A 13569-nucleotide genomic window follows, 5' to 3' on the forward strand; every position below is an offset into this window, starting at 1 on the left:
CTGGACACTACACTCTGCCTAAGCAAGCACTTTAGTCCACTGAACTGTCTGGCTGGCCCAGACAATTTATTGCAGTCTAATAATTTTAAATTTTTTTTAAAATACAACTTACTTAAATCTTACAGCGTTATGGTGATGCAGAGCCATGATCACAACGACTTTCAAGTTTATCTGTATCTCAGAGCCATTATGTCCATTTCATTTTAGCTTTCAATAATGGTTATTACATAATCTTGGTATTTTTAACATTGATATCTGTAGTTAAAGGATTTAAGTAACAGGCTGAAGTTTTGGGGTGTTTTTTTTTTTTTACTCTAAAGAGAGTACAAAACAAAAAGAAAGGTTAGAAATGATACAGAGCTTCACCAAACAATACAGTATTTGACAATGGTTGCTGTACTGTATAATATTGTCTTCAAATTCGTTGTTCAGACTACTAGATGTAAGCATGCAAAATTGGTAAAAACAAGAAAAAGTTATAAGGGATTAAAAAGGACAATTTTAAGTATCAAATGTTCCCCTGTGTAGACAAGCAGAAATCAACAATACAGTTATCCAAGCCATCTTGCATGCATACATACAATGAACATATCTTTAAAATTATCCTTCCTCAATCCTAGGAGGGGTTATTGACATTTCTTTCCTAGTCAGCGAAGTATCTATAATCAGTTCTCATACTGCCGAGAACTTTGATGATAGTATTTCACTGAATTCCAGAAATGTATAAAGAAAATATTCCTAAATAGAATTTGTAGGAAGGAGCAACAGTGGGACTTTAATTTCATCCTAGAGCCTAGTCATGTGATAACCAGATCAATAATATAAAAGTGTTAGGACCCACATATTTGCCCAGCTCAACCCAAAAATTTTGCCTTTAAAAATAGGCGGGGTCTGTTGTTAGATCCCCAATACCACAAAAAAATTTTTTTAAAGATAAATAAATAAATGTGCTTTATTTACAATTCCTTTTTTTGTTTTAAAGAGTCAGGGTCTTGCTATGCAGTTTAAGCTTGCGTTCAACTCATAGCCCCGGTTGGCCTCAGTCTCACTGCCATTCTTCTGCCTCAGCCTCCTGAGTACTAGAATTACAAGCATGTGCCACCACATCTGGCTAATTCAGTATTTTAGGTGGAGTACGCCAGTTACTCACTTTACTAACTAGTTGAAATGTGGGAAAATGGTAAAAATAGAAGTTTAAAAAGAGAGAGAGACAGTGTGGTTTGTTGGCTCACACTTGTAATCCCAGCACTCTGGGAGGCCAAGGCAGGTGTATCACAACTTTAAGCCCAACTTGGAGAATTTAGTAAGGCCCTGTCTTAAATTAAAAAAAAAAAAAAGAAAAGAAAAGAAATGGCCTGGATACATAGCTCAGTGTGAAAGCCTTGGGTTTAATTTCCAGTAGTATACAAATTAAAAGGAAAATTTTATCCATTTACATTTTTTTTTCCTCAGCTGGATTCTTTTTTTTTCCATAATTTTATTGGCAAACAAATAGCAGTGAGACAGTTTCAAATCAAATTGGTAGGACAGTTTCAATAATCAACACATTGCATACATTCTTCCCAGTGGTTAATTGCTGTTCAAGATGTGGACATGATATCCTATCTACAAACACCATCAGAACACATCATTCTGTTCATTAGGAGAATGTAACTATATATCTATCCTAACCACTTTGAATACACAGATACAAAATGGACATTCATCTGTATACCCTTTTTTTGTTTAGTTCCGTTATTTGAATATTATATATGTGTAAACAGCAAAATATTCTAAAAGAGTCCAGTAGCCCATAATAGTATTGGGTCTTCCGCTTGACTGGCAATGTCAGAAATTAGTGACCTGAGTCCCCTGTAGCTCAACATAACAGCATGGCTTTACTTCTTATATTTCATTTTTATACTTTTCTGCTGGATGGTTAAGACCAAGGTAAAGCAGGACCTATGCAACAAGAGTTGTAGCTTTTGGGTCTGATAAGGTCAGTGAAATCCCCTCAGGATTTATCCTAAGACCCTGTACCTCAGATTGTAGAACCTTTGTCAGTGTCAGCCATGTGGATGAGTCACGGCCATTGCTTGGCCAATGTGCTCTCTGTGAAAGCCTGAGAGAATGTTTTCTCTCCATGTGACTCTCCTTAGGCACACTGTACATCATCGTTCACTTTCCTCTTTGGCCCCATAATCTCCTTGATCAGAAAATTTGGGACACTACTGAGTTACATGACGTTACAGTACAAGTTCTCATATGTCCTGAGTCTTAAGTGACCTTGGAAGGCTAGGGCCAAAGTGTTGGCTTTTCTTGCAGCCCTCCTTTTATCCATCTACAATTAACCTTAATATTTTTAAACTTGAAGAATGGAAATGTAAAGCAAAACAAAGCCGCAGTTATACTTGCTCACAAGATATGTGGAGATCTTTAAAACTAATCTCAAGTCTAGTGACCTTGGAATTTTTCTAGGAAATTTTTCAGAAAATGAGAGCACTGAGTAGGTAGACTCATTTTTAAAATCTGATAGGCCTGAGTTTGTAATTCTTGTAAAAATTTATATCAGACTTTGCAATATCCTGTTTTGTTACAGAGCTAAAGTCGATATTGCAGTTTTAGTAGAATGCTCTGGAATTACACAATACCTTTTTAGAATATTGAGGAAAGTTGCCATATATCAGAATATAGTTGATATACAAACCCAAAAATTCTTTATCTGACTTTAAAATCTAGAAAAACATGTATTTGAGGGTATGCTAAATTACTTTATCCATGAATTTTCAAGTCTTATTTTCAATTGGGCCTTTAAGTATTGGTCAGTTTGAAGATACAGCTGTTTTTAAAAAGGTTATGAGTGGTGTTGCCTTTTGATCAGTTACAAAATGAGTTACACAACTCAAAAGCTTTAGGTAATCAAAAATTAAGTTTGTTTTCTTTCCTGTTCTAGTTACCGGTTTACTAAATAGTGAGCATACATGATCACTTGAGATTGGGCTTCTGGAGCACCTGAGCAGAAAGGGAGTGGTTCATATTCAGCATTACAAAAGACAACTTTCTCTTTTTGAAGGGGATTACTTTGGCTATTTTCCAGGTACTGGGGAAATTCCAGATTCATTACAAGTTATGGGATGACTACGAATTACTCATTTCCTAAGATATGTTGATTACAGACTTTAGATTTGGTTGTATAGTAGGACTTTATTTGACTCCAGTTTTAAAAAGAAAATCTGTTGAGAACTTTTTAGTGAAATACAAAATAGAAACTTCTTATGTCACATATTTTTTCAGAGAACTCTAGAAACATCAATTTTATTGGTCAGAGCTAATTATTTTATAAAGTAATATGAGAGCAATAGAATTTGTGTGTGTATATAAAGGTTATATGCAGTACATTGCATCTTTCCAAGTAATTAAATATAGAAAAAAATAAGATTGCATATAATACCCCTTTTGAGAATGGATTAAGCAAGACATAAGTAGATAGTTTTTCATACAGAATTAACACTTTGTAAAAATATCAGGGGCTGGGGAGATGACTCAGTGGAATAAGTGCTTCCCTGGCAAGCGCAAGGGCCTGAGTTCAATCCCCAGTTCCGCAAAAAAAAAAAAAAATCCAAATGCCTTTTTCTTTTTCTTTTTCTTTTTTTTTCCTGTGGTACCGGGGATCAAACTGTGAACCTTGTTCTTGCCAGGTAGGCGTTTATGCCACTGAGCTATATCCCTGACCCCGGTTATTGTTTTCAATATAGTTCTTCAGGCTTGTAGTGAATAAAATTCTGTATATTAGACTATTTATTTGCCGAGTGTCTCTTGGGCAAGACATCTGTTTGTAATAATGCTCTTTAGAATTTTTATATTTAGTTTCAAAATAAAGATTTAGGGAATACCATCTTCATAAAGAGTTTCTAAATGTATTTCCTTCGCATCTTTTATTTATATAAATCTGTCTTGAAAGTTGTTGAAACATTCACAGTAACTTTGTTAGGAAAACTCCAGGCATTATTTACATTTCTATTTTTTAGCTTTTAGAAATTTTGGATAGGTTAGAGTTATAACAGGGACAAATACCTTTTTTATTCCACTACTTTTCCGCTTCTCTATGGGCTGCCTCTATTACTCCTACTGTATAAATTTTCACTCACTGAGCATACTTTCATTAAGCTTTGTGGCAGGAATTTTTCTAGAGTACAACATGAACTCTCTAGTGTGAGTTGAAGGATAGTGTTAGACCAAAGGAAAAAAAGTATTAGCTCTTTTGAAGTGCTAGGGAGGCATAAGATTAAGTAGGTACTGCAGCGGTTGTTAAAGAATAGGAATTTTATAAACTAATATAAGGAAAAGAAGTATGCATGTGAAGGCTTAATTGTGATACGCTAAACTAAGGATTTAAGACAGGTTATTCAGTTTCACCAATAATCTTATTGTTGTTCACAATATGTGATGCAGATTACAAGAACATACAGAAAACTGCAGCCACTTTAAAGAACAGATAGTTAGCACTCACTTCGCAGATTGGCTTGTGTATATGCCAACTGATCTCACCATCTTTATAGACAGCTTTTCATAGTAGCTTATTTCCTACCCCTACCTTCCAGTCACTTTATCTTAAAGTCTAAATTAGTGAATTCCAAAGTGTACTATATATTAAATGTGAAATTTCATTTTTAAATTCTTCAGTATTAAAGTGATCTTGCCATATAAATATATTATTAATTTGGCACAGAGGTCATTAAAAATATTTTGCCAGCTGTAGTTGCTCATGCCTATAATCCCAGCATTTGAGAGGCTGAGGCAGGAGGATTGTTGCGAGTTTGAGACCAGCCTGGGCTATGAAGTGAGCTCAAGGGCTACCTGAACTGCATGGTGAGATCCTGTCTCAAAAGGACCCCCCTACCAAAAAAAAAAAAAAAAATTAAACCTAGTTAACAAGTACATCTACCTAATGTACTTAGCACACATGGCCATTCTTCTAATGCAAGGTTTTTTCTTTTTGTGTTAAGTTGGAGGTATTATTGTAGAGTCTTGTTCTGATTATTTTATTTTTAACATGATATTGACATGCTAGTCAGTTTTAGGGATTAAGCATAGTAATGAAAGCAAAATTATACATAAAATATATGTATTTTGTGATTGGTACCATTACTTTATGCTTGAACCTCTTTTTTTTTTTGGAGAATTATAAGATCTAGGGGGCTGGTGAGATGGCTCAGTGGTCTAAAGCACCTACTTAGAACAAGCTTAGCAAAAAAGCACAGGGACCACGGTTCAATCCCCCAGTGCCACATGCCAGCCAGCCCCTGGTGGGCTGAGCTGCCCCCCCACACACACACACACAAATAAATAAAAATTTAAAAAAAAAAAATAAGATCTAGTTCTGAGAGCTAAGGTTTTGATGTTTGCCAGTGTCAAGCATTTGAACTTCAGTAAATGAATACAAACATAATTCCAATTAACTGGTTGATGCAGCCACAAAAATAACATACTTTTACTGTTCATGGATTCTTTTATTTTTATGATGTTTTCATGTGTTTTCTCAGTCTTCATTAAGAATGGCCACGTGTGCTAAGAAAGGGTGTTTTGCTTTACAGTCCAGGACACACTGTGAAAGTAAAAGATGTATCCAGATAGTCGTGACATGTGTTGGATGCCTTTCAGTCTATGTCATATCTTTCAAAGCATGTTGCAGGTTAAAAAGGAAATTTTCACTTAAATCTATGAAGGCGTTAAAACCTGTGTGTGTGTGTGTGTGTGTGTGTGTCTGTCTGTCTGTCTGTCTGTCTTTAAGAAAAGGGTTTGCACCGGCCCCACCCCCGGGCTGGCTGAGCAGACCACCCAGTCTGGGTGCAGTGGCAAAAGCCTGTGACCTAGGGAGTCTGAAAACAGGAGGATCACTACAGGTCCACACTGCTTAGAAGACCCTGTACCAAGTACATAAAATTAAAAAAAAAAAGAATTGCTTTTGAACAGTCTCATCTGATAGGCAAATGATATTTTTAAAATAGAAGAATCTTTAAGGATCAATACTTAAGTCTAATTATGATTTTTATTATTTAATTAAAATTATTATGCTTTAAAATAACACCCAATCCACATATCTAATTTTCCTGACATAGAATAGAAAATCAAAAAAATTTTCCTGTTTCTAAGATAGCTCCATGTGCAATGGTTCAGTAGATAGTTGCATAAAGTGATTACAAATCAGACTGTATTAGAACTAAATCTAAGAAACTGCTTTTTCTTTCTCCCTTCCAAAATGATGGAACTGAATCTAATACCATTTGGGCTATAGAAATATCTTAGTTTTTTTATCTTTATTCCAATTATATCTTGAAATTCATAGCAAAAATTACAATAAAACTTAATAGTTTAACTGATCCTTCTATCATTTGAAGAACTTATTATTACAATGGTATTTTCAAGTAAGGGAGAAAAGTATTATCACCTTATTTTTTATACTATCATGCTTTCTTTATAGTCAATCAATTATACTGACTATTGAATTTTCATATTTATACATGTTTCTACAAATTGCTAGAGAAGTATAGCTTGAGATTCTTTTCAAACATTATATTAAACAATATTTTTTTAGGCCCATATAGAACTAAATAGCATAAATTTAAATACTGGTTACAGTATCCTTACAGGTAATACTGGCAGTTATTTATCATTAAAATACTTGTTTTGTGATAAAATTATAATCAGTTTCAAACCAACATGTGTCACTGTAAAAATTACATTGCTGGTCTCAAAAAGTCAAAACAGATGCTCATTGCAAAGTAGATGATGGGTTGAATAAAGTTCAAAAAAAAAAGATGGAACAGGTTTTATTATGTAATTTATATTTATAGTTCAGTACCCAGGACTTTTGAGAGTATTCATTACAAGCAAATTTAGTAATATTTGGCAAAAATGTATTGGACACTCTCAAATGTTGAAGGAAAATATTTAAAACTGAAGCAATAAATATATGAATATTAAGGCCTGCCAAATAGCTCAGTGAATTAAGGCACCTGCAAGCAGGCATAGAGGCCAGGGTTTTGATCCCTGGACCAACCACGCCGGCTCCACCCCCGAGGGTGCGCTGAGTAGGCAATTTTGACTGGGTGTGGTGTCACCCACCTGTAATCCCAGCTCTTGAGAGGCTGTAAACAAGCAGAGCACTACTAGTCCGATCTAGTAGCGAGAACCTGAACACCCTGTATACCCGTCCCTAAAATACCTATTTATTTATTTATTTATTTATTTATAGGCAAATGTACCTTTTCATTAAGCATGTATTATTGTATACATTCCGAGTGTCAAAATGATGTTCAGAGCTTGAGATAGAATTATAAAAGATAAGATACCTGCTCACACAGAAGTCTCAGTCTGTTTCACAAGACAGACAAGCTAAAAACTCAACTTATAGTACATTATGAAATCAGTGCTATAATAAAAATGAGCACTAAGCAGTATGTAAACAAAAAAGAGGAATTAGTATGAAGGCTTCCTAGACAAGATACTTGAGTCTTGATGAATTTGATAGCAGTAAGTTAGAATGTATATTTTCCAGGAGATAGTTGCAGACTTAGCATGAAAGGTTGTATAGCGATCATTGAACCACAAATAAGGCTGAGTAAAGTAGAAAAAATATTGACAGAGGATGAGGTTACATAGGTAGGCAAAATACAGACCCATCTAAAGAATTGAGATTCTAATCTGAAAACAAGGACTGATGGCAAGGAAATGACATGGTTAAGACATCTCCAGATGCTGTTGGAAAGCTAAGTTTTTTCATCTGTATTTGGAAGCTTTTTACAAGATAAGGATATATATGAATAATTAAGTAAGAACAAAGTTCAAGAATTACATTTGTTTGCATGATTTTTTTCATCTATTTGTCAAGCCATAGATTAGGTTATTTGCATTTGTAGACAATAAAGGAATGTTACAATCTTAGCATAACCCCAAATTGATATCATACATAGTTCTCCCTTTTGTCTTGAGGGCAATATTATTTTCATTATACAGAAAACTCTTAAATAGATATTTTGATTATGTGAGTAAACACAAATTGATTTATGATTGAACCCACAACATGGAGCACTATAATTTACTCCTTTGCGCAACACTAAAATACTAGTTGCTCGAGAGTTTGAAGTATGAAGATTGAGAGTTCAAGATTATTCTACACAACTGATACGCGTTGTGGGGGTGCTAAGTTAAAAGTCCTTATTAGTTTAGTTTTAGCTCAGTGATGCGTGATACACTGGATAGTCGTAATTTACATCTAGACTATCTGTATGAATCCAGCAGGCTGAACATTTCATAGCTACCAGATCTATTTAAATACAATGGTAAGCAAGATTTGAAACATTTTGATTTCTAGTAACATAAATCTAGGCTGTCATCAAAGTAAATTTTTACTGTTTTATATTGCAAGCAACTAGTTTCTGATATGGTGCTGTGGTGTGCATTCCAAGACAGCTATCTTCAGGGGAAAAAAAGGTTACCTGTGTAACTGTATATCTCAGACTTTTCATATTCTATATATTAATAGAATAATATTGAATATATATTAAAAAATCAAATTATAGGTATCAGTTAAAAATTATTGCATCTTGAAATTCAATATTATGGAACCTGTTTCTGCTTTAAATATTAAGTCCATAATGGAAAAGAATTCATTCATGGTTTTTATTGTTGATATATTAAAGAACTGGGAAAAATGGAAATATACCTCAAGTACACATAACTAAACTTGGTTTCTCAGACTCAGCTAGTTGGTCTGTCCCTTTACAGTTAACCAAATGAAAGCCTTAAAAACTGCTCTTCCTTCATTAAGAACTGGCAGTGAAAGCAGTAAATATAGCCATCTCTTCGGTATCCATGAGGAATTTTTACCATAACCCATATATACACAAGTTCTTTATAGGAAATAGTGTATTTCTATGTAGCCTTTGTAATTCTTCTCAAATCCTTGAAATGATCTCTAATATATAATATCTAATGTAAATTCTGTGTAAATAACTGTTGTGCATCACTTACGAAATAATGTCAAGGAAAAAAGTGTATTCAGTACAGATACATTTTTTTCCCAGATGCCCTATCTGCAGTTGGTTGAGTCCATGGATACAAGAGCCAACTGTAGCTCTTTAGGTTGATGTCTTGCTTGCACTCCATCTCAGTATTTACCTACTCAGGCTAATTTGCAGGTGCCTGGGATGAGTAGACAGTCCATAATTTCTATCAATCAAGTAAAAGAAGGAAAGAAAACTCTGAGCTTCTCTCCCAATTAACAGGTAGTTTGCTGTGGTTAAAATTAATGCAGATTTTACAGCAACAGATATTAGCATTTTTATTTATTATACATGATTTGAAATTTGGAAAATAGTTGAATACATCATTTGAGCATTTGTTTGACCAGTTACTCAGTGCAAGAGACCAATACTTAAATGTTTCTCTGTATGTTATGGCAATCAGTTTGTACCTCTTTTGACATATTTTAAGGAAAACATGTATATTGTTTCTACTACTTGAAAATATATTTTATTCTTTGCAGTGTTTGAGCAATACACCACCACTTACTGAGTATTTTCTCAATGATAAATATCAAGAAGAACTGAATTTTGACAATCCCTTAGGAATGCGAGGTGAAATAGCCAAATCATATGCTGAATTAATCAAGCAAATGTGGTCTGGGAAGTTCAGCTACGTCACCCCAAGAGCATTTAAGGTTAGTGTGTAAATCCATTCTCTGTGAGGCAAGTATCATCCCAAAGAGAACAAATTAGTTTTGAGGGGGAGAGAGATGAAAAACACTAGCTATGACAATGGTTTGTGGCTCTTTAAAAGAACATGGTAAGTATATAAATGAGTGTATCTGCGATGAAAAATGTGAGAACAGGAGCAGGATATTTGATTAGTTTAAAAATGGCTAGAATTACCTGAGAGTAAGAGAAAAGGGAAAATTTTTTAAAAAGTGAGAAATACTAGTGTGATACAAGAGTGACTACAGAGAGAAGGAAACAGCCACCTACATAGCTGCATTAGAATACGACAGAGATAGCTCAGTAGAATAAGTGCTTGCCTTGCAAGCAGGAGAGCCTGAGTTCAGTCCCCGGTTCTGCCAAGAATAGGAAAGCTAGAATACTGTTAAATCTGGAAAACTGACTTAAAACATTTTACATTGACTTAACTAAATTTAGGCATGTCATTGAGGTCTGTGGACTTTATTTTTGTTATCATTGTAAGTTTGAAAACATTAAAATTAGTCTGCAGTGTAACCACTAAATATTAATTAAATGTGTTGTCAGTATAATTCTTTTTTTTTTCCAAAGTTTTATTGATAAACAGCAATGAGACAGTTTCAAATCAAATCGGAAGTACAGTTTCAACAAACAGTACACTGCATATATTCTTCTTAGTGGTTAATTGCTATACAAGATGCAGACTTGTGATCCTATTTACAGACACCATTAGAACAAATCATTCTATTCAGTAAGAGAATGCAACTATATATCTATCCAAACCACTTTGAATACACAGATACAAAATGGACATTCATCGGTATACCCCATTTTTTCTAAGTTCCGCTATTGAATATTATAGGTGTGTAAACTCAGCAAAATATTCTAAAAGAATCCAGTAGCCCATAATAGCATTGGGTCTTCTGTTTAACTGGCAATGTCAGAAATTTCAATATAGTTCTTAAAACTTAAAATTTTGTTCATATTTGTGAATTGGCTATTAATAAACTCAGAAGTAGTTTATCTTTCAAAGAATCAAACTGAAATTTGGCTTTATGATGTTAAAGTTTTCATAATTAGTTATAAGGGTAAGATTTAGGTGACATCATAAACCCAGAGAGAATAAGCACTATTAAGCCATTATATATACAACTAACTTAAATGACATTCATATAGGACACTTACTAGGCAACAATCTGTTAGCTATATAGTACTGCTTTTCAAAAAATATAAAGTAACCAGTTAGCATCTATTAATCCCTGGGTTCAATCCCTTGTACATTGAAGAGTAGCAAAAAAAAAAGGGGGGGGGGCTGGTGAGATGACTCAGTGGTCTAAAAGCACCTACTTAGAACAAGCTTAGCAAATCACAAGGACCGCGGTTCAATCCCCCAGTGCCACATGCCAGCCAGCCCCGCCCCCTGGTGGGCTGAGCTGGCCACACACACACACACACACACACACACACACAAATAAATAAATAAAATTTAAAAAAGAAAGAATCAACAAATCAAGATACCCTTGTATTTATCTTCATTAGCATTCTACACTTTTTAAAATTTATTTTATCGTATAGGAGAAACTGTGTAGTAGTTAACCTGTATAAACTTTAAACAAACTAGTCTAGACAAACCCATTTCTCCATCCCACCCTCATTCCAATTAGTTGCATTTTGCTAGATTTTCTTTGTTAATTTTGTGTAAATATATTGGCTCTTTCCTTTGTGGTACTGAGGATCAAACCCAAGCCATTTGTAATCAAATACACCCCCAACACATTTTATATTTTTATATTTTTATCTGTGCAGTCTCAGTAAATTGCCTAGGCTGAGCTCTTCCTCTTTTTACACACTGAACCCAAAGGAGAAGTTTGTATATTTTATCTAGTACCCTAAAACAAATTTTACAAAACCCTGAGTCTTCAGTATTTCTCAATCCCTTGTATAAAATTTTACCATATTTTTTCCTTGTTCTTGTCTCAGTAATTTTTTCTATGTAATAGTTACTCTCGAAGTTAATTATATGTAATGAAGGAGCAAGGATAATAACTTGTGTCATATTGCATGCTTGCTAGATATTACAGGAGGAAATAGGAAGACCTGAGCCTAAGGATTAACAACTTTGGAAATTCCTTTGGCAAATAGTGAAAAACAATGCCCTACCAAAGAAATTGAAGACCCAGTAGCAGTGAAGATATTTATGTATTTTTAAAGGCTTCTGTGTGTTGCTCTATTTTATCCTATGTAAACTTCACTGAATGCTTACTGAGAATGCAAACAGAATATAATTTATTTTATTTTGTATGTGTACAGTAAGTTTTCCTAATTCACAATAGTTATTTTCCATGAAATCACCACAGACACTAAAATAGCAAATACCAAGCTGTTTTTCCTAGGTGAAACATAAGGTTTGATTCTACCAACATCTGATCACAGCATTTTCATCAGTCAGTGGATAACTTCATTTTATGTGTTTCTGTTTAGAAACACCTTATTCAATATGTTGTTGATTCATTAACATTGAAATCACAGCCACAAGCTTGTAACTTACGCTTACATTAAGATCTCTAGCCAAGAGCTGGGGATGTAGCTCAGTGGTACATTGCCTGCCTGGCAAGCACAAAGTTCTGAGTTCAATTCCTGGTACCAAAACAAAAGATCTCTACCTAACACTTTAACACTACCCATTAGGCCATTTTATTTTGCTTTTGTCTTTGTTTTGGTTTTTTGAAACAGTGTCTCACTATATGGTTTAAAGTGCCTTGAACTCACTAGTCCAAGCTGCCCTCAAACTTGCAGCAGTCCTCCTGCCTCAATCTCCCAAGTAGTTGGATTATAGGCATGTGCCACCATGCCTGGGATCTTCAGGACCTTTTTTTTTCATTGTATATATGTGTTTGGTACAGGGTCTCACTAGGCAGCTCAGACTCCTAGTGATCCTCATGTTTTCAGCCTCCCCAGTGCCAGGATTACAGGCATGCGCCACCACACATGGACTCAATCCCTCAGCATGCCCCGGGGGCAGGGCCAGGGTAGCATGTGAGACCGGGAAATAAACCCCCGTCCCTACACTTGCCAAAGCAGGCACTTAATCAGCTGAGCTATCTCACCAGCCCTTTTAGGGTCTTTTTGAACACAAAAGTAACAGCAGTAACACAAAACATGGGGGGAGGGTAGCACTGATTTAACCACAAAAGAATATTTATTTATAGAGTATGAAATCTAAAACAAAAGGCAGACCTTGTTCCCCCAGTGGACATATATATTTCAGATGGCTTAAATTTTTCCACTGTGAGTGTAAATACCCACAAATGACTGCAGAAGGGTTACTACTTGATTTTGTAGTTACAAGCAAGTTCACAAATGCAGAATCATAAATAATGAATCCATAAAATGCGTTATGTATTGACTGGTGAAAGTGCTGGTGATCAGATGGTTGGTAGAATCAAACCTTGTGTTTCCCCTAGGAAAAACAGCTTGGTATTTGTTATTTTAGTGTCTGTGGTGATTTCATGGAGAATAACTATTGTGAATTAGGGAAACTTACTGTATACATACAAAATAGAGTATTTCAAAATAGAATATATTTCGTTTGCATATAATATACTTTGCTTTTTTAACAGACACAGGTAGGACGTTTTGCACCTCAATTCTCTGGCTACCAACAACAAGATTGTCAAGAACTACTAGCTTTCCTATTAGATGGGCTGCATGAGGATTTAAATAGAATTAGGAAAAAACCATATATACAATTAAAAGATGCTGATGGAAGACCAGATAAGGTAAACTGCATGAGATTATTACAGTATCTCTATTATATTTCTGTATACTTCTTTATAATCTGTATCTATTTTCTTTG

The 13569-nt window shown here is 34.6% G+C and overlaps 1 protein-coding gene across 3 annotated transcripts in view; it reads left to right on the forward strand.

Annotated features, from left to right (window-relative positions):
- Window positions 1–13569, forward strand: part of Usp15 (ubiquitin specific peptidase 15) — a 124500-nt gene that overhangs the window by 84709 nt on the left and 26222 nt on the right. For all 3 annotated transcript variants that reach the window (XM_004641637.3, XM_004641636.3, XM_023701708.1), the window contains 2 exons: window positions 9527–9700; window positions 13334–13492. In XM_004641637.3, the coding sequence (XP_004641694.1) occupies window positions 9527–9700; window positions 13334–13492 (333 nt within the window). The remainder of the gene's footprint in view (window positions 1–9526; window positions 9701–13333; window positions 13493–13569) is intronic.

Source organism: Octodon degus, unplaced genomic scaffold (assembly GCF_000260255.1).
Source record: "Octodon degus isolate 3935 unplaced genomic scaffold, OctDeg1.0 scaffold00139, whole genome shotgun sequence".
In the NCBI taxonomy this organism is placed as follows: Eukaryota; Metazoa; Chordata; class Mammalia; order Rodentia; family Octodontidae; genus Octodon; species Octodon degus.